This window comes from Ipomoea nil, unplaced genomic scaffold (genome assembly GCF_001879475.1).
Source record: "Ipomoea nil cultivar Tokyo-kokei standard unplaced genomic scaffold, Asagao_1.1 scaffold1129, whole genome shotgun sequence".
In the NCBI taxonomy this organism is placed as follows: Eukaryota; Viridiplantae; Streptophyta; class Magnoliopsida; order Solanales; family Convolvulaceae; genus Ipomoea; species Ipomoea nil.
Genome location: NW_017617557.1, coordinates 772,682 through 794,850, shown reverse-complemented (window position 1 = coordinate 794,850; position 22,169 = coordinate 772,682). Strand labels below are relative to the sequence as shown.

Below are 22,169 nucleotides of genomic sequence, written 5' to 3'. Positions count from 1 at the left end.
TATAAATGCTTTAGTTAGAGTTTATTGAAAGAGAATTTTTATGTACTATTTTTTTTTCTTTTGTCTAACTGGAATTTATTGATATTTTGTACCCAAAAAGTCCCACCACCGAGATTCTTTAAAAATCAATAGTTATTGCATGGATCGTGGTCCACACAGCAGTGTGGACGACGGTCCAAAAACGATGTCGTTTTGTTTAATTTTATTTTTTCGTGCGCCACTACTACAAAAATGGATATATAAGTACAATTTTATACTACACCTCTTAATGAAGGTGTAGTGAAAAGTTGAAATAAATAAGAATCCACTACACCTTTAAAATAAAGGTGTAGTGAAAAATAATTTCGAAATAAAAAAAAAACAAAAATAAAAATAAAAAGCTTTCCGCGGCACCCTATCCCAGAGGGAGCCGCAAAAATTAAATATTAAAATATTAATAAACTATTCGCGGCACCGGCCTGGAGAGGGTGCCGCAAAACGTTTATTATTATTATTTTATTAAATGATTTTCCGCCCTAAATCAACACAAATTTCACGTTTTCCGCCATTTCAATTCGCAAATTCATTTTCGCCTAGCTTTTCCGCCTGAGACCATCTTCATTCATACATGTCCCCTCGCCTTTCGCCGCCGCCGACGACGACTCCGCAGCCCTGCCTTCCGCCTGAGATACTTCTCCATTTTCACCCTGCCTTCCGCCGCCCTTCCTCCGCCGACGAAGACCGCCGACCGCGCTGAGACTATTCCGACACCGCCCCCTCGCCATTCACTGCATTTTCTGCCATGACAACGACTCCGCCGCCCTGCCTTCTGCCCTGAGATACTTCTCCATTTTCGCCCTGCCTTCCGCCGCCCCTACTCCATTAATGATATAGATGAAGTTCGTGAGTTGTGGGCACATTACTTTAGTAAAGAGTGCGTGTAACTTTATTTCATTTAAACATTATCTTTATTATTATTAACTTATGTTTATGTTTTGTTAAGCAATTGCATGTATATCTTGATTTCAATTTTAAATGTGTTGATAAGTATATTGTGGTGTTTTATTGTGTTGATTATTAATTATGGAGTATATATATAGTTATGTTTATGTTCATATTTATTAGAGTTGGTTTGAAAATCATTGTGAATAGATAGAATAATTTTTTGTAATTAGTTTTGTATTTCTTTGGTGAATTTGAAAATAAATTTTGTACAGATTTTGAGCAAATAATGGGTAATAATTAAAATTGGGATAAAATAAAAATAAAAAAAAATTAAATTTCCGCTACACCCTCTCCGTAGAGGGTGTAGCGGAAAGTAAGATATAAAAAAATAAAATAAAATTGTTTCCGCGGCACCCAAGTTGACGTGGGTGCCGCGGAAATCAATTATTAAAAAATAATATAATACTTTTCGCGGCACCCTAAGACTAGAGGGTGCCGCGGAAAGTCTATATTAATAAAATTATAAAAGCTTTCCGCTACACCTTGTACGGGTGTAGCGGAAATCCAGTGCTTTCAGCGACATTGGATTTCGCTACACCTGCACAGGTGTAGCGGAAAGCATTTTATGGGTGTAGGTGGATATCTTTTTTTTTTTTTTTTTTTTTTTTTTGTAGTAGTGCGTCTAGCTGTAACATAGATTTCTATAACTCATAATGTATATTATTCTAAAACATAATGTACATTATTCTAAAGCATAATGTACATTATTTTAAAACATAATGTACATTATGTTACTGCAGATGTTTTATTATTCTAACACGTAATGTACATTATTCTAACACTTAATGTACATTATTCTAACACGTAATGTACATTATTCTAACACATAATGTACATTATTTTTACTCATAATATTCACGACAATGTTTTGGACCGTGGTCCACACAATAATTTGCCTTTAAAAATAGATTTTTTCGACTTAAATTTGAAATTAAAAGTTTTTTAATCACTTTCTAGTGGTTGACTTGATATAAATAAACTTAAGGTTGTTTATTTTCGCATTGCAAAAACGTGTCTTTTAAAATTTTATAAAAGCTCCATAAAATATTTTACAATCGTTTTTTAGAAAAAAAAATTACAAATGTATTTTCTAAAAAGATATTAGTAAACAATTATTAATCACTACTGGAAATTATGAAATTTCCGACCACCTGAAAATGATCTTAAATTAAGTTGATATCAAAAAGTCCAAAAAGTGGTCGGAAATAGCAACAAAGGTTTTTCCGGATATCAAAAGTGGTCGGAACAAGACTTTCGACTTGATTTAAGATCACTCTCAAGTGGTCGGAAATTTCATAATTTCCAGTAGTGAATATTTATACATATTATCTAAAGAAAAATCATTTATAGATACACATTTTTTTTAAATTTATACATTTTTCATTCATTTCATTTATTATATTCCTTTGTATTTTATTTTTCAATTTCCATACTACCTAGAGTAGATGTACATATGTAACTACGTGATAGGGCCGAGTTGCGTTGGGTCAATAAAATTATTCAATCCGAGTCACACTCACATGCATTAGTAATTTGCTTACCAATTACTTCAAATTGTTAGATTACCTTAAAAACTTTTTAAGATTCATTTTAAAATATTTGTCATAGTAGATTGTGTTGACTACCAAAAAGTAATACATGATTTATTTATTTATTGGAAGAATGATTTATTTATTTATTAGTTTTTTGGAGAGAGGAAGTATTATTAGGGTTGAACATGTTATTTGTGTATAAATATTTCACCCCACTACGACATTAAATTAAAGGATATAATGTACAACTAAACTCTAGGAGCTACATGAAGTTAGGTACAAAATAGTAGGTCTTTAATTTGGTGGATTAATAGTCGTTTTCATTCAAATTTTTTGGTACATTTAATGATGTGAATCGAGAAAAATGGATAATTTAATTTTAAATAATTAATTATTTGAAAAAGAAATATAAATTACTTGAATTTCCTAATTCAATTAAATAAAATAAAGTACTTTTAAATTTAAAGTCAAAAACTTGATTTTTATGCCACTCACATAATGAACATTTGAATATTTTGTGCCTTTGAAATATGAATAGGGTTGCAAAAATGATTGCTTTGAAGAAAAAAAAGAAGTCAAAATTCAAATGTTGCGAATCTTGAATGCCTAGCTAGGCCCCACTTTCACAATTAAGATATGAGCTGAGAACACAAATGAAGAATGAAGTAGTTCTTTTGCCCCCACAAGATTTCAATGTCATTAGCCAGATTAGATTGCACTTACCTTTTTGTCTTGAATTATATTGTCTAATAATTTGTCTTTAAAAGCACCAACGTAAAGTGGTATATGCTCAAATTAATTAGTTAAAAGGAAACAAGTTAGATATGACAAAAATAAAAGAGAAAGAAAAAATGAGAGATAAGATTTTGTGTCTAAAAAAATTGATTACTTAATAAATTTTATGTTATAATTTGTTTAATTAACTTCATGTATTTACTATTTAAATAAATTTCTCATTTCAATTTTCATATCTGATCTTACTCAATTGTACAAATTAATGATACAATTGTGCTCACATTGAAATTGTAACATAAAAATTGTAGTGGTCCTTAAAAATGAGAAGAAAATAAAATAAAATTAATCAAAATTAGGTCAAGAAGAGACAAACTTCAATTTTTTTCATTGAATATTATGACATTGTCACATTTTAATAAAATGATAATTAAATATTTAAGAAAAATATGATAGATATAAGTGCATGGTAATAATGATGGAGTCATCAATGTTATAATTAAATAGTAATATAACGGAGTTATAATGGTGTTAAAGTAGTTTTGTCTAACAAAAATGGGGTAGGGACAATTTTGTCCAATAAAATTGGAGTGTACAACATTAAAAGTAAAATGTATACATTTATTAACATACAAAAAACAAACATAAATCAATGACATGATTTGAATTGAGACTTATTATGTTTTTAGATTTTGTCTTGTTACATAATCCTTTATTTTTATTTGTTTGCCATAATTATTTAATTAATAATTTTGTTTTCATTTCACTGTTTAGTAAAGAGTGGTAACATGAAATTTTTTCATTTAAGTATCTTGTCCCAACATGTAATTTCTCACCCTCTCTTATAAACGAACTACTTAATTGCATAATCAAATTACATGTTAACCATATTTATTAAATGGTGGAATTAATAACAAAGTTTTAAAAGAATAACTTATTATGACAAACAAATGAAAGTCAAGAATGTAATGTGACAAAATTATAAGAGTAAGACTAAATATAGTAATAGTACAACGGTGAAAGACTAAAAGTTGAATTTACTTGTATTCAAAAAAAAAAATTTGAATTTACTGGTTCAAGAACAACATTTTACTTCTTGTTTATGTGAAAATTACTACTCCATACTATTATTTTTCATGTAGTTAAGGAAAAGTATTTTTCATGTATTAGTTAGAGGAAAAAAAGTGTAGACAACCTTGTATAAAATGTGTAAAGAAAAGTAATTGCATGTTATAGATCAGACATTTAGACATGTTAGCAAAGGTGATAAATGACTTAATTTCATTTTAAATAACTAGATTACATTTCCATTCAATTCATGCCAACAAAACAATAATAGAGCTCAATAATTCAGAACCCTATATGCTGCTAGCTATTCTTATGGAAACCCTACCTAGCTAACTAGGTTAGTTGATACTTGCTTTCGAGTGTATATATATAAAATATATACGCCCTATTTGGTAATATAGCTCGGTCAATTTTGATTTATTTGACCATTATTAATTGTTTGACTTGATTAAAATCTCAATATAAGTTTTTGATTAATTAGCTTTTTGTAACAACTTATTGCTCCAAAACGCTAAAATGTAAAAAAAAAAAAACTACTTAAAGTAACTTTTTCAAACAGTTTTTTGATAAAGTCATTTTACATGTAATCAGCTATCAGCTAACAGCTAATTTGCCAACCATATTTAATTAGCTATCAGCTAACAACTAATTTGTCAAACATCTTTCTACAATCAACTAATGCTATCAACTAGTCAAACTTACTAATCCAAACAGCTAACACCTATCAACTAACAATTATTTACCAAACAACCCATAATGTTTGGTGAAGTGTCGTTTTTGGTTGGTGCTTTGATTTGTTTGGTGTTTATTAGAGGGACAAAATGCAATGCAAAAGTGGAGAAGTATAGATGCAGACAGCAGATGCATGATGTTGATTCAACCATGTGCATGGGAAAATATGAAAAGCGAAGGCTGCAATTCCTTATTTGTGGTATTTGGTCCCTCCCAAATTAAATTTTTCATAAATTTTATTAAAGTTATCAAACGTTGATGTGCCATATTGTCGAATGAAAATCATGCTTAGCAAATTAATTAAGAGTATTTTTTTTTTCCCTCAACTATAATTGTATTTTATGTTTGGGCTCTCAATTCACATTGAGTTGTTCTACTTTTTTTTTTTTTTTTTTTAATCTAAAAAAAAAATCTTTCACATTTAATCCAAAAATACCTTTAAATGTAATAGGGTGAGGTTTGGTGAAATTTTTAAAGTAATGAAATTTTGAGTATTTATTAGAACTAAAAGTAGGACATCTTTACAATTCGATAACTGAAAATATAACAAATCGAAGTCAAAAATCAAAAATTAAAATTTCATAATAATTGAGGGATTATTAAAACAAGGGATAAAGTACAAATAAGCCACTGAATTATTTGGAAAAAAGCAATTAAGTCATCGAACTCAAATAACCTCCAAATAAGCCACTGAACCCGGGAAAAAAGAGCAATTAATATTTTTAACAGGTTAACTTTAAGTTTTTGCTGACTGGATTGCCAAATGTTTATTTTATTTATCATTTTTTTTATTATATCCACCCACATAGTAATATATTTTAAAGTAATTATAATCAAAGTAGTTTTGTCTTATCTATCTAATTTATTTATTTATTATTATTTTTTAAACAAAAGATCCAATGAAAAAATAATAATAAATAAATCAAATCTCGACAAGACAAAATTATTTTGATTATAATTACTTTAAAATATAATACTATCCAAGTGGATAATATTAATAAAAAAAATAAATGCAAATAAAATAAACATTTGGCAATCCAATCAGCAAAAATTTGGAGTTAACCCGTAAAAAATCTGCATTCACTACTGGAACTATGAGTAGTGAATGCACTAGAGGGGTGTTAGGAACCTGGTGTTTGATCAAGACCTTATCAGGAGAGCCTTAGCTGAAATGATTATTCTGGATGAATTTTCTTTTAGGATTGTTGAGGGTCAGGAATTTAGGAAGTTTGCTGCCCCAGGTTTAAAATCCCTTCAAGATGGACTATCAGTAGGGACATTTTCAAGATTTTTCTGATGAGAGGGTAAATCTCAAGAAGTTTTTTAGGAGTAGCAGCCAAAGGGTCAGTATCACTACTGATACTTGGACCTCTGTACAGATGATCAATTATATGTGCATAACTACACATTTCATTGATTAATGAGTGGAAGCTTCAAAAGAAAGTAATTTCATTTGTTCCAGTGTCTTCACATAAGGGGGAATACGTTGCAAATGTATTATAAAGTTGTTTGCTTAACTAGGGGCTGAAATATGTGTATAATGTGATAGTAGATAATGCTTGAAGCAATGATACTGCCCTAGGATTTTTGAAGAATAAAATGTTACCTTGGTTCTACTACTGTTAGGTGTAAGTATTTGCATATGAGATGCATTACTCATATACTTAACTTGGTGGTACAAGATGGGTTGAGAGAATCTGACATAGCTGTGAAGAAAGTAAAGGAGTTTGTTAGGTATGTGAGGAATTCCCCTGCTAGGCTACAAAAGTTTAGGGACCTAGCTAATTTAATTGGGGGTGGAAGCTAAAAATTCTGTGTCTTGATGTCCCTACAAGGTGGAACTCCACATACATGATGTTTCATACTGCATCGTTGTATCAAAAAGTGTTTGACGTGTACGAAGATCATAACACATCTTTCACTGCTGAGTTGGGTGGAAATATACTTAATTTTATGGATTGGGATTGTGCTGCTTCTTTGGTTAAAATTATGAAATCTTTCTATGAAATGACTATAAGGATTTCTTGTTCATTGTATGTGACTTCTAATACCTTTTTCTCTGAGATTTCTGATTTGTCATGCTTATTGAATAATATGGTGGAAGCTGAATTTGTTAGTGTTAAGATTATGGGAAGGAATATGAGGGCAATGTTTAATAAATATTGGGGTGATCAAAAAAATATGAATTTTCAGATCTTTTATGCAATTATCTTGGACCCCAAGGACAAAATAGAATACATATCATTCCAATTTAATCAGTTGTATGGTGATGTAAATGGTAAATTATTGTTTGAGAAGGTCATGGCTGGCCTGAAGGAGTTGTTTGCTGATTATGTAGGCAGTTTTCCTGTCCAGTCTAATCCAGTTGAATAGGCGGCAGTTTCTATTAGGAGACCTCAATTTCTATTACAATCTCAGTTAAAGAGCAAAGATTGGAGAGTGAGGAATTGGGCAGGGAAAAAACTGAGCTGGAAATTTATTTGTCTAAGGTTATTGTAGATGAGGAGAATGTTGTTGACCTGTTGAGATGGTGGAATGTGAATTCTGATAGGTTCCCTGTATTGTTTAAAATAGCAAGGGATATCCTTGTTGTTCCCATATCTACAGTTGCATCAGAATTAGTATTCAGTACTAGTGGAATCTCTATATATATTAAAGCAAAACAATAGGAGCAAAAAAATCCCGCCCAAATCGAACGTCGACGTTTTGACAAAGCCGAAAAATTTATTGTTTTTGCTTCGGAAAACCAAAGGTCTATGCAGTATAATACCTAAAGTATATAGAAAACCTAATTTTTTAAATATATCTACGATAGATCACTCTCCCAGCCAATGGGATTAGAGAATGTATTTAAGGGAATCAGTTTCCCATATGGGACATTGAGCCCACGAACCCATACCAATTCTCTAGGTATTTATTGAGTAGGAAAAATAACGAAAGGTCATCAGACCTTATATATACATCACATATACAGCAGAAATGGGGTACAAAGCTACTGAATACATTCGCAATCTCCCTCTACAACAACCTCTCTGATTCTTCTTCCCTACCACAAAATGTTTGTCCTTGCTAGCCAAATATCTCCAATGAATACCAGGCAGGCTCTTAGACTACGGGTGGTGCGAGCATATCAGATTCCTGAGAGAAGTGATCCATCGAAGATTAGATCAAAAGAAATTGTTTTTCATGATGAAGATGTAAGGACTATTTAAAAATAGATAGACAGTCTTTTTACTTTTACAGTTCCTATTTTTTTTTAAATAGTTACACAGAGATTATATATATTTTACAGTCCCTATTTTTGTTATTTACACATACACAGGGGTCCTTCTTGCATGCTCATATACCCAAAGAGTATGTGGAAAAGTACCTTAGCTGTTTTCCTGAAGGTTCAGTATATGCTATAAGGAATTTTTGTGTGATCACCAATTTTTACTATACAAAACCAGCCCACAGAAGTACATGATAAAATTTAACTATCAAACTATGGATAAGGATTTAAAGCATGTGAAATTTCCTATGAAAATGTATCGGCTGAAGACCTTTAAAGAGATCAAGTCTAATGAAGGCCTTGATGAGAAAATCTTATTTGGTAATCAGTGCTCTCATTCAATCTATGATTTCTAATTATTTGATATTTTGTCTACTATTCTATACTCTAATGCATTATTTTGTAGATGTTATTGGTCGAGTTATTGAAATACACTGCCCACAGGAGAAATTAATCAATGGCAAGAACTCCAGGCTGATTGACTTCACCATTGAAGATACTGAGTACTCCTGAATATCAGTGCCTTTCTATTATTTTATATTTTAGAGATTTCTGTTCTTCTAATATATTATCTAAATTTTTTTAGTGGAATACAACTAATGTGTACTTTGTGGAATGAACACGTAAGCAAGATTGAGGCATTCTACAATTCTACTTCACAAGAGCCATTATTGGTGTTGATACAGTTTTGTAGGGCTAGGGTGTGTTTAAAAAGTAAGTAGATTAAATCCTAGAACTGTGCCTAACTTATAATACCAAAAACATGTTCACCAATTAGCCTGTCTAATGTGTACTAAAACTTGATTACCTAAAGGTGGTGATGTCAAGATTTGTAGCTCCTATGATGTAACACAGCTGCTTTTCAACCAAGAATCTCCCCCATTTGAGGAGTTCAGGAAAAGGTTCTTCCATTCTTATTTTTGCAGCTGCAGATTTACATTTACTATTAATTCTGATTTTATGTTATCATTTTACAGTATCAGCCATGAACAGACTCCAATGCGCAGTATAATTTCCCAATCAAGTTTTAAGGAATGTAGCTCCTATTCAGTTTCCCTATCTGGTGATATGGAAGTTCGTACTATCAGTGAAATCTACAGAGACAAGGAGGTAATACGGTTAAGTCATTAGTGAACTTACTTGCATGGTTATACTGTATGCAATTGTGAACTGACTGACATTTGTTGAAAATAACATTTGTTGAATAACAATGCTAACTGCTGGATTATGTAGTCTGCATTTACAATTAGAGTCAAATTAAATCATGAATAATAAGTATATCATACTTTAAAACATGTTAAAATTATATTAACCTAAACATTAGACCCAACATCTATAAAATTATTAGATTAACAAATTGAATTGTACCAATTAAGAATATACCTCTATGTCTTTACTTTGTTGCAATCCATGTCTTTACTTTGTTGCAATCCATGTTGTGGTTTCATCTCAAACATAAACATTAGTCCCAACTTCTGGCATGTTTAACCTGCATTTAATATTAAGCATGAGGTACATAAATAAGATCACAACTCTGCAGACTTCTATAACTCATTCAAAGTTAATTGACTAACAACATTAGATAGTCTACCAGTGTGTGATTATCTCATTCAGTAAATTAAAAATATACCTCTATGATATCACTTGATTGCAATCCATGCTTTGAGTTCAGCTCAAACCTGCACAATGAGAGCCAACTTCTGGGCTGTTTAACCTGTATTTAATAATAAGCATGAGATAGAAAAATAGTAACACAAATGTGGGGTCCTATATAACTTATTCAAATTAATCAGTCTTCCAGTGTGTACTTATCTCTTTCAGTTATGGTGTTATTGTTGTGCTACCAAATACTCCCTGTTAACCCCAAACCTGCACAATCAATGAGATATTGATGGTTTAATTACTGTTAGCTAAAAATTGATGGGAAGATTTGGACTATATAATCACACATATAGTGTTTGGGGGGGGGGGGGGGGGGGGTGTAATAAACTCTGCTAATGGTCTAAAGTTTTATGCAGTTTGGTGATTTTTGGGTGGCAGCAAGGATTGTATTCATTGATGATCCAGAGTGGTACTATGCTTCGTGTCGAACAAAGGGTTGCAACAAAAAACTCAAACTGAAAGGGAAGTGGCTGTGGTGTAGTACATGTGACAGGAATTGGGGTGATGGGACACTCAGGTACAGAGTTAAGGTTAGAGTTGTGGACTTGGATGGCAATGCTCTTTTCCTTCTATGGGACAGGGAGTGCCTCGATCTACTTGGAATTAGCGCAGATGATTTGAAGGATACCCATACTAAGGTACAAAACTATATTTCATTCTTAGCTAGACTATTAACTTAGTAGTACTTCAACCATACAAAGGCAGTACTGCAGAAAAGTTGTGGTTTTAATTTCTGTGTCACACTGTCAGTGAAGATCAACATCATATGGTATATAGGAAGATTAAAATCTATACTAACTTTCCTATGTAGGGAAGAAAGGGGCTACCTAAGGAGCTCGAGACTCTCATTGGACTGAATCTCCTATTTCGAATTGCTGTTCGCAAAGAACAGTTCCAGAATTATCTCAATGCTTTCCCTGTTATGAGGATCATCACTGATGAAAAGATTGTAGAAAAGCATGCACCAGAACTAATTCAAGTTAGGGACAGGGATCTCAATTCAAAGTTGGAGTTGGAGCTTACAGATGAGGACCTATGGGATCTAGAGGTATACTTGGGGTTACCGAGTAACATGTTGTACCAATTAGTTTATAAACTAAGATTATTGGTGACTTATACAGTTAGAACTTCTGATTTTGTAGGAAGCAGACCAAGCAAATGAAGCTGAAAGTCCACTCCAAGTTGTTGCACAGAGACTGAATGCAGAGAATAGTATTGAGAATGGAACAGTCAAGAGATCACTAATCGATGAATTTTCAAGCACACAAAGTTCAAAAAAAAGCAAGGAATGTGTGGTCAAGATTGAGAAAGAAGCAGATGTGTAATGAGTTTAATGATTCACAGTGTGCTCTATTGGACTGTTTTTTTTTTCAGAATGGTTTTTATGTTGACATTATTGTGGTGTCCCTCAAACAGCTAGACTGAACCTTTTTGCCATTTAGGATTAGATTCCTAAAACATTGTTTTTTTTTTAGAATGCTCACAATTTGTTCCTAGAACCTGTTATTGGTACTGGATTTGTTATATTCCTTTTGCAGAATTGTTTTTTTTTCAAAGAGTGATGCCACAATGATGAAAAAAGATTGCAAACGTGATGGTAAAAGATGTCAATAGATGGCAGACATGGCAGAACAAAATTAAGAAGATGGCAGACATATCCCTAAAGATGAAAGTGATGGCACATAAATCAGTTGAATATGCAGATAACATCATGCAAACAGACCATCAAATTGTATATGTTAGCATGTACTACACGAGTACTTTGTAGAGGAAAAAACATTATGGTACATTAATGTAATGGCATTTTTAATGGTTAAATATTATTCTATCTTTTCTAATGACTATTACTAATAACTCTAAGCCTCCATTTTGTTGGATAAATCACAACTCCCCTACATTAAATACTAACAGCAAAGCAACTGATTGGCATCCAAATTTAACTCCCCTAAATAATGTAAACAGAATATCACATTTATTAAAGCATATAAAGTATCCAAAGTATTACGACACTAACTTCTAAATTTGAATGTAGGATTAAAACAATACAGTTGCAACACTTGCTTACTACTCAAAACCCTTAGAAGTTTGATAAAGTAAAAGTCATTCAAATATGAGTAAAATTAGGGACTTAAAACTTCTTTTGGTAATGAAAGTAGAAATATTATTCCAAGTAGGCATGATTAGACCTGATTAGGTACTTACCAGCCTCTGTCATCTTAAAGCTCCCTTCAAAGTCCTTTTATGCAACAGAGGTTAGATAGCATTTTAACTGCAGTTCAACCAACAAGTGATAAATTAAAAATAGTACTGGCAGCCACATCATAGTCAATTTCTAACACATGGATTAGAATCACAAAAATAATTATGGACTTGAAGATGATTAGTGAATTACCATTTGATTTCACCAACTTTGTTATTAGGAAGCCTCCTAAATTAATGTTAGATGAGGACCGTCGGTGTAGCAGCTTACCTGCAGTTGCAGAATTTGGAATTAGCTGGGTAACTGATTATAAACACCATCTAATTTAGGAACAATGAAAGGATATTATTGTTGGTAATTAACAAGGGAAATCACATTAGATTGAACATTTTTTAGTCTATTAAAACTTATCTTTGAGCCGTGCGTAGCAACTGTAAGTACAATAAGCTTGACAGCAACTTTGTTATTAGGAAGGCGCCTCAAATCATTTTAGAGGAATACAGACTGTTTAGCAGCTTCCCTGCAATTGGAGAATTTCAATTAACTGGATTAAATGATTATAAACATCATCTAATTTAGGAACACTGAAAGAATATTATACTGGCTATATAACAACGTAAAGCACATTAGATTAAACCAATTTTATGGACTTAAAACTTATCTTTGACCCAAGCGAAGCAACCTCTGAAGTACAATACCGATTATGTACTTAAAACATATGACAACATCTATTAATTCTGTGCTCGATTCAACTCAGGGGCATCCAGTTAATACTAACAGCAAAGCAACTGATTGGCATCCAAATTTAACTCCCTTAAATTAGATGAGCCAACTGATTGTTACCTGGAAAACAACATATATTAGATAAATAAGAAACCTTATTAGAATCCAAACAAAGTTGAGAATTCCAGTTTAGTATGAAAAAGCAAGTAGTAATAATATCAATTAGCTAATATATTGATGGCACATTGCATTAAGTAGCACATCAAAACCTTTTAGTATTCCAAAAGCAATTATAATTGTCATTTTCCAATGTTGTCTCCAAATATTAATTGATTACTTTACACCTATATATTCAACACAGAGATATTATTAACCTCTGTTAAGCACCACCTAAACAATTCCTAATTTGTGCAATTCATCTCCCCTAGAATACATGAGGAAACTTACATCTTCAACCACCATTGGTTCGAAGCGCAAGCATCCCAGCAACAACCAATGTAAATCTATTGACTTCTATCTTTATTATAGCTATTCTGTCTTAGATTATAGAACTATTATACGATTTTTGTTTTTAACTGTATTAAAAATATTAAAAACGATCTCAACCCATCTCAACGGAGTGTATCTGTTCTCGGAACACAAAATTAATGGCACAAAAGAAAACTCATCAGATAGATTTCCAGGTTATCAAAATCCATATGCATGTGTACTATATTAAGTTGAGTTCTACAAATATAGTATATAAACGAGACTTAGATCTGAAAACTTAGAACAGTTAGGGTTAAAAATCCATACCCACTTTTTGTTGTTATTGTCCAAATCGTGCGTTTGAACAGCCGATTCTGCAAAATGGTTGACCGTATATCATCGCACACATTTCTGTTCACCAATCTTCGATCTCTAGCTACCCATGCACTCCGGCGAGTATATTGTTCACCGGATTCAACTCTATGCGATGATTGACACTATGAAAACTCTGATTTACTGCTTTGACAGTACTATGAACACTCAGAGTGGTAGTATTTGTGAGAGCTATGGGTCAGTGAATGCTTCACAGTACCTTCATCTTCATCGTCAATCCATAGTAAAGCGACCGGGAATGACCGGCGAGAGAAACCATTAACCCCCTAATCGAGACTGACAATCAAACCCTAACCCCTTAATTAACTCCATTTTTAGTGAGAGAAACCACCGTGTTTGACCGGCGAAGTGAGCTCAAAATGGAGCCTTCTAGGAGATTAGGAAAGCGACGCCTTCTGCCTACATCACGGTGTGATTGCCATTACAGATTATTATTATTACAATTAATATTATTATTATTATTATTATTATTATTATTATTATTATTATTATTATTATTATTATTATTATTATTATTATTATTATTATTACTATTAGTATTATTATTATTACTATTATTATTATTAACATTTTTATGTTTATTATTCTTATAATTCTTATAATTGGTAGACTAACATTAATCTTCACCATTAATATTCTTATACTAATGTTAGTATTGCGATTATTTACCATCAAATGTTTGTATCATTACACATTTAAAGGTTATTAGTAATAATAAAAGTATTATGAAATTATTAGTATATAGAGATAATGATATGATATTATATAATATTACGATATATTAAGTTGATACAATAAAATGATACCCGGGTTGGACTTTTATTTGGAAGATTATGAGTTCGAGCCTCAATGGAGGCGTTATTGGTTCTTTGTGTTTCAGTAGGTTGAGAAAGTATATGAACAAATACTACAATGTAATAGAGCCAATAGCTTTCAAAAAAAAAAGTTGATACAATAAAATGATATTATTGTGAAATAGTAAATTATTAATATTAGTTTAAAATTACCTCTATTATTATACAATTCAATAAAGCCATCATTTACAATCTATCATTGAATAATTAAAGTATGATTCGGTATGAGTCCCAAAAATTGATCCACCAAACATATCATGTATAGTGATATCATTGTTTTTTCTTTACAGAGAATGAAAATCGTACAGTCATTGATGCATCGTACATGTCGTCCATTGAATGCAATAACAATGCACACAATCGTACACCCCTACGTGGTGTTTTTCAAAGTTCGCTAAGTACGCCTTTAAGTATTGTGACAAATGGTAAGTGTGGTCTATATCACAATCCAATTACATAATTAATTGTTGTTAATATAAGTTGATATTGTAATTCACAGCTTCAAACGCAATTCGGACGACAATTCGGAATTCTCCTTTGCAAGATTTGGGTAGCAGAATACCATTAAGCTATCCAATAGTACGAACCTAAACAAACGTTTTTAAAAATGTGATACTTAACATTCTAACAAGTGCTTTGTACGGCTGTTATATAATTAAAGAAAATTGCGCTCGAGGTGACGGGGATCGTGAAAAAGCACCGATTACCAAGCGCCACAATCGTTCGTTCGACTTAAATAGAACACCAGATTCACAACTAGGTATAAATCTAGAATCCATCGATGTATTTATTACTTATATTAAACTACACAGTCTAATTACGAATCATGTAGTCATTTATATTTTCTATTAGTTAATAATAATCGTTGGTGTTGCAATGCACAGTTTCTTCTCCGTTACGAATGACAATACATACTACATCAACGCAAGATTTGAGTAGCAGAATGCCATTTAGCAACATATCAAATGGTATGAAGTTCAACAAATATATTGTAATAAGATTACTAAAAAATTATATATATAGTCAAATTTAATACTTATTAGTCTAACAAATCTTATTACAATATATTTTTTATTAAAGCAAATTGCGGTAAAGTCAATGGGGACCGCGGCGTTCCACCTACATCTAATCGTCAAAATTGCTGCTTCGACTTAAATCGATCACCAGAGTCGCAGATAGGTACAAATATATATTCAAGAATAGGTTTTTAGGGGATAGTCAGTTATAATGCTTAAATAAATATTTAACCAAATTACTTATAATGGGATATTGTTCTTTTAAGGTTCGAAAGTAATTGTTGCATTACAAATGACAATAATATGCAAATAGTCCTAGTAGAGCCGGAGAGTGAAACCATCGAGCATTGTCAAAATTTGATGTCAGATTTTCAGGAAGTTGTTTAACCGTAACATGACAATATGCCCTCAAATAATGGTGAGTTCATATGAAATGTGTTAGGACAAAAACGTATTATCTTTGGACGACACTAAAATACATTATTATGTTAGATATGAACTAACACATTTTTTTTTAGATTATTATTTTGATCTTGGTGATCCAGAGTATGTTTGCGAGCATTGTTATTCATTTTTTTGGTACAATGAACGGTCAAGCAATTCAAGGTCATGTGAAAGTCCAAAATACTCTGCGTGTTGTGTCAATGGTAAAATAAAGTTGCCATTCATGACAAAGCCTCCTCAAAAGTTGTATGAGCTATTCTTTACATCAAGCGATAAAAACAAATGTTTTTTAAAGAATATAAGGTCATATAACAGCATGTTTTGCTTTACGTCGATGGGTGGAAAAATTGATAGAACTATTAACAACGGAACATCGCCGCCTATATTCCGTATAAATGGTCAAAATTTTCATCGGATTGGAAGCTTATTACCTTCACATGGCATTCAGCCAAAATTTGCCCAATTATACATTCACGATACAGAGAATGAGATAGAAAATCGCTTCAACTCTTTGAGGTATACTATTTTGTGTTACTGAAATATTTTTGGTATATCATGGGTTAATACGGAGAATCTTATATTATATATTCTTCCTTTTTTAGGGCCGAAAACAATGGTTCTACATTGCATATTGAGGTAGTACATGACATTAAGCAAGTCTTAGATGAACACAATGTGTTGGTTAAGTCATTCCGAATGGCCAAGTCATTTATGGAATCTAATCCTCAAAGTCAAATTAGAATGAGATTAATAGGAAAGAGGACTAAAGATGCCCGGACTTATGCATTACCAACTACTTCCGAGGTTGCGGCACTCATTGTTGGAGATATAGACCCTTACATGGGGCAGCGGGATATTGTTGTCGAGTGTAGATCTGGAGTCCTGAAACGAATAAATGAATTAAACCCGGCCTATTTACCATTGCAATACCCAATCTTATTTCCATACGGAGAGGATAGTTTTAGGGAAGATATACATTTTGCAACACTTGGTACAAAACAAGATTTTGCAAGAAAGAGTGTTTCACAAAGAGAGTACTTCGCGTTCCGTATCCACGAAAGATCAAATGAGATCTCAACAATAATGTATGCTAAAAGGTTATTCCAACAATTATTGGTTGATGCGTATACTATGGTTGAATCTTCGAGGTTGCTCTATATTAGGTCAAATCAAAAAGCTTTGAGGTGTGAGGCGTACAAAGGTCTGTCTGATGCGTTGACGCGAGGTGAAGTTCAACCCAGCTCTCAAGGTAAAAGAATAATATTACCATCAAGTTTCACGGGAGGAGCAAGATACATGATACAAAACTACCAAGATGCCATCGCAATTTGCAGATTTATAGGTTATCCAAATATGTTTATTACTTTTACATGTGATCCTAAATGGCCCGAGATACAACGCTTCTTGGAGAAAAGAAATTTGAAAGCTGAAGATCGTCCGGACATTGTCTGCCGTGTTTTCAAAATGAAGCTAGACTGTTTAATTAAAGAAATAAAAAATGGGAAACTATTTGGTCGCGTAAAGGCAGGTGCGTACCGCAGTTCCTTATAAGTGTCATTTTCCATATAATAATTATTATTATACGAAGCTTCTAACTAACAATATGAATGCATTATTGACAGTTATATACACAATTGAGTTTCAAAAACGTGGTCTTCCGCATGCTCACATATTACTGTTCCTACATGCGACCAGCGACTTTGCCAACCCGGCTTTTATGGACACGATCATTTCAGCCGAGATTCCCGACAAGCTGACAGACATTGAGTATTACAAAGCTGTCGAAGAATTCATGTTGCACGGCCCCTGTGGCGCTGCCAGGAGTAAATCCCCGTGCATGGCAAATAGCAAGTATTCGAAGCATTTTCCAAAAAGATACATTGATGCATCACATTTTGACCAAGATGGTTACCCGTTGTATCGAAGAAGGGATGATAAGAGGACAATTAAAAAAGAATGGAATAGAGTTGGATAATAGATATGTTGTACCACATAATCGGTACTTGCTTTTGAAATACAAATCTCACATTAATGTAGAGTGGTGTAACCAATCTAGGTCAATCAAGTACCTCTTCAAGTATGTAAACAAGGGCAACGACCGTGTAACTGCTGAGTTTTATAAGACTACGATGGATGAAGCTGGTAATGAGATTGTGGATGAGATAAACATGTACTATGATTGCAGATACGTATCTGCATGCGAGGCAGCTTGGAGATTGTTTAGTTTTGAAGTCCAGTATAGAACTCCCCCGGTTGAGCGATTAAGCTTTCACTTGCCGGATTGCCAATCAGTTGTTTTCCAAGACGATGATACGATTGATAATGTCCTCAATAGAGAAACCGTTGGTCAAAATATGTTTAATGCATGGTTTGTAGCCAACCAGAATTTCAAAGAAGCGAGTTTGCTGACTTACATTGAGATGCCTACCAAATTTGTGTGGAAAAAGGACATCCGTGAATGGCATCCAAGAAAGACCAATAGAACCTCAATTGGTCGAATATTCTATGTACCTCCAGCTTCAGGTGAAATATATTATTTGAGGTGTCTATTGAACATAGTCCGTGGTCCAAAAAGTTTCAAAGATATTAGGACAGTTAACGGTGTTGAGTACTTGACCTTTAGAGATGCGTGTTATGCTCATGGATTGCTAGACGACGATAAAGAGTACATTGATGCTATAAATGAGGCAAACTACTGGTAAACTGCACATTCATTGAGGAAGCTATTTGTTGTTTTACTAACATCATCCTCAATTATTAGACCCGAAAATGTTTGGAATTAAGTTTGGCAACATCTGTGTGAAGATGCTCAACACTATCAAAGAAGAATATTAAAATAACAAGGTAATGTAACTTTTTTATGATACAATAAACTTTTCAACAATTTTCATAGGTTATACATATAACAATTTGGATGTTGCTATTGTGACAGATTTGGTCTTAACAGAGGAAGAGAAAAAGAACTTTGCATTATTGGAATTGGAAAACCTGTTGGGACAACAGAACAAGTCTTTAAAAGACTACCCTCCGATGCCCACACCAAGTACTGATAATACAAGGTTGTTTCAAAATCGATTGGTTTTTGAAGAGTTGTGTTACAATTCGGAACAATTGAAGACAGATTCTGAAGTGATGTGTGCCAAACTAACAAAAGAACAGGGTATCATTTTTGATACTGTTATCCAAGATATTGCAACCAATAAAGGTGGCTTATTTTTTGTTTATGGATACGGTGGAACACGAAAGACTTTCTTGTGGAGAGCGTTATCCGCTGCAGTCCGATGCAAAGGCCAAATCGTTTTAAATGTCGCATCAAGTGGCATAGCTTCTTTATTGTTACCAGGTGGCCGAACTGCACACTCGAGATTTGCAATACATATTGCAATAAATGAGGACTCTACCTGTAACATTAAACAAGGTAGCGACTTGGCTGAATTGTTGATAAAGACGAGCTTGATAATTTGGGATGAAGCTCTCATGATGCACAAACATTGCTTTGAAGCGTTAGATCGAACCATGCGGGATTTGTTGCGTTTTGTGGACCCTAATAGTGAAATGAAGACGTTTAGTGGTGAAACAGTTGTTCTGGGTGGAGATTTCCGCCAAATTCTTCCAGTAGTTCCAAAAGGTACACGGCAAGACATTGTTTCTTCCGCCATAAATTCATCATATCTATGGGATAGTTGCAAAGTTTTAAGGTTGACTAAAAACCTCAGGCTAAGTTCGGTACACAGCGGTGTGAACCGGCAGGCATTACAAGAGTTTGCTAACTGGATTGTCAATATCGGCGATGGAAAGCTGGGTGGGCGGAATGACGGATTCGCAGAGGTTGAAATACCTAATCACATGTTAGTATCATCCGGGGGGGACGACATTAAAGCAATTGTGGAAAGTACATTTCTAATGTTTGCAAATGGAAACAATGACCCCGAGCATCTGATAGGTCGTGCTGTACTAGCACCAACGCTCGACGTGGTCAACGCAGTTAATGAATATATGACTGAGTTGCATAATGCTGAAAACAGGTCATACTATAGTTCAGACGCAGTATGTAAAGCCGACGGCGATAATGGTATACTTGGAGATGTACACACACCGGAATTTCTAAACAGCATTCAGGTGTCGGGTCTACCAAATCATACACTGAAATTGAAAATCGGCTCACCAGTAATGTTAATGAGAAATATTGACCATTCTCTTGGGTTGTGCAATGGAACTCAGTTGATAATCACAAAGTTAGCAGACCATGTTATTGAAGGCGAGCTTCTCACTGGTCCCAACAAAGGTACAAAAGTGTTAATCCCCCCGAATGTCAATGTCACCCTCGGATCCAAGATTGCCGTTCAAGTTTCAACGAAGGCAATTCCCATTGATGCTTTCATATGCGATGACCATAAACAAAAGTCAAGGCCAAACGTTGACTCATGTAGGTTTAATACTAAAGAAACCGGTTTTTGTACACGGTCAGTTGTACGTAGCTGCATCTCGGGTTAATAATCCAGACGGTCTCAAAATATTGATTGTAAAAGACTCAAGTTCAACTACTACATCAACCACTAATGTTGTATATCATGAAGTTTTCAATAATTTGTAATTTTGTAATGTATTCTTTTTATATTACCAACACCTTGCAACTATTTGTAACATACCATTTTCATACGTTTTTTGTTGTATTCCCAAATATATCACACAAATTTTAACATAAAATACACACAATTAAAAATGTTTAAATAACATCTCGTGCATCGCACGGGTCAAATACTAGTGGTACTAAATGGCTTTAGGAGTTCCCTAACTCCAAAAATTGTTTAAACACTTGTGTGCACAGGATTGGTTGAGGTTGGTTAATCAACCAATCTCAATTGAAGAAAAATGTTAAAGAATTTAAAAGGTGAATTCCATAACCTACAAATGTTTTTTATTACCTTAACTTAAATATTTAACTTATAATTTTTTTTTTTTTTTGTTGAGTTGTGCACTGGAGTTGGAGATTCTGGAGTTGGTTCTTCATTGCCTACAATATATGTATATTACATTACTACTATACTTGTTTCTTGATTTTTTCTATTTAATTATTAAGTATTTCACTTTTTATCTTGATGTTTGAATGTTTGATGAGTTTATGACTGTCCCTCAGAGGCTCAGATCCTCAATCCCTTATTCCTTGGCTAGAAAGTGTGGCTCATGGCTTGGTAACATTTTAAATATTGCTGCTATTGAGTTAAGATTCCTAAGAACTCATACTTCCCTAGGTATCAATATCAATAATCATTTTGGCCGTTTTATCTTTGTATGGTGACTGGTAAATGGTAATGTACATGACTTACCTTATCTCTTTTTTTTCTTTATGCTTATTTTGCAATGATGATGCTTCCACCATGTTGTCTGAAAATGTAGAATTGAATTTCGGTATGTTGCTTATGTAGTGTGGTCTTGATACCATAACTCATTGAGCAATTTACTCACAATCCTAACTTGATATGGAAAAAAGTACTCTGAGCATCCTTAATGCTTAGTCCATTTATTCTGTTTAAAAATTGAAACTTTGTATTTTGATTAACTTTTTAACTTATACATTTTTATAGATGAAGAAGAATATCATATTAGGATTTGATATTTAATGGTTTGATGCTTGGATTCTTAATTCTTTTCTTTTGGAAAATCATTGTGATGAACTAATCAAATTCTGAAGGCACAAGTGTCAAATAGGCCCATTTATCACTGGGAAGTCTCAATTCCCACCACAAACTAAATTAAGTGTCAAATAGGCCCATCCACGGCTGTATGTGAATGGGCAGCCACCGGCTGTCCTCGCCGGACAGCCGGTGGCTATTATCTTTTTTTTTTTAAATTTAATTATTTTATTTATTTATTTATTTATTTATTAATAATTAATAAATAGGTAACATGTTGGTACCTGTAAAAAAAAGTAAATTGAACAAATTTAGCTGATAAGTGGGCCTATTTGACACTTAATTTAGTTGGTGGTGGAAATTGAGCACTTTCCAGTAATAGATGGGCCTATTTGACACTTAATTTAATTGGTGGTGGAAATTGAGCACTTTCCAGTAGTAGATGGGCCTATTTGAC

At 33.1% G+C, this 22,169-nt stretch overlaps 1 protein-coding gene and 1 long non-coding RNA gene across 2 annotated transcripts; both read left to right on the top strand.

The window, feature by feature from the left end:
* The first annotated feature begins 908 nt into the window (after positions 1-908).
* On the top strand, positions 909-13,935 carry LOC109183522. The gene is made up of 3 exons (XR_002054565.1): positions 909-991; positions 13,108-13,113; positions 13,925-13,935. It is a non-coding gene; the product is annotated as an uncharacterized LOC109183522 (long non-coding RNA).
* Positions 13,936-16,413: 2,478 nt separating this feature from the next.
* LOC109183486 lies at positions 16,414-18,054 on the top strand. Its single transcript, XM_019333591.1, has 3 exons — positions 16,414-16,595; positions 16,682-17,607; positions 17,702-18,054. Exons 1-3 carry the CDS (start codon positions 16,414-16,416, stop codon positions 18,052-18,054), a joined length of 1,461 nt encoding a protein of 486 aa, XP_019189136.1.
* The last annotated feature ends 4,115 nt before the right edge of the window (positions 18,055-22,169 follow it).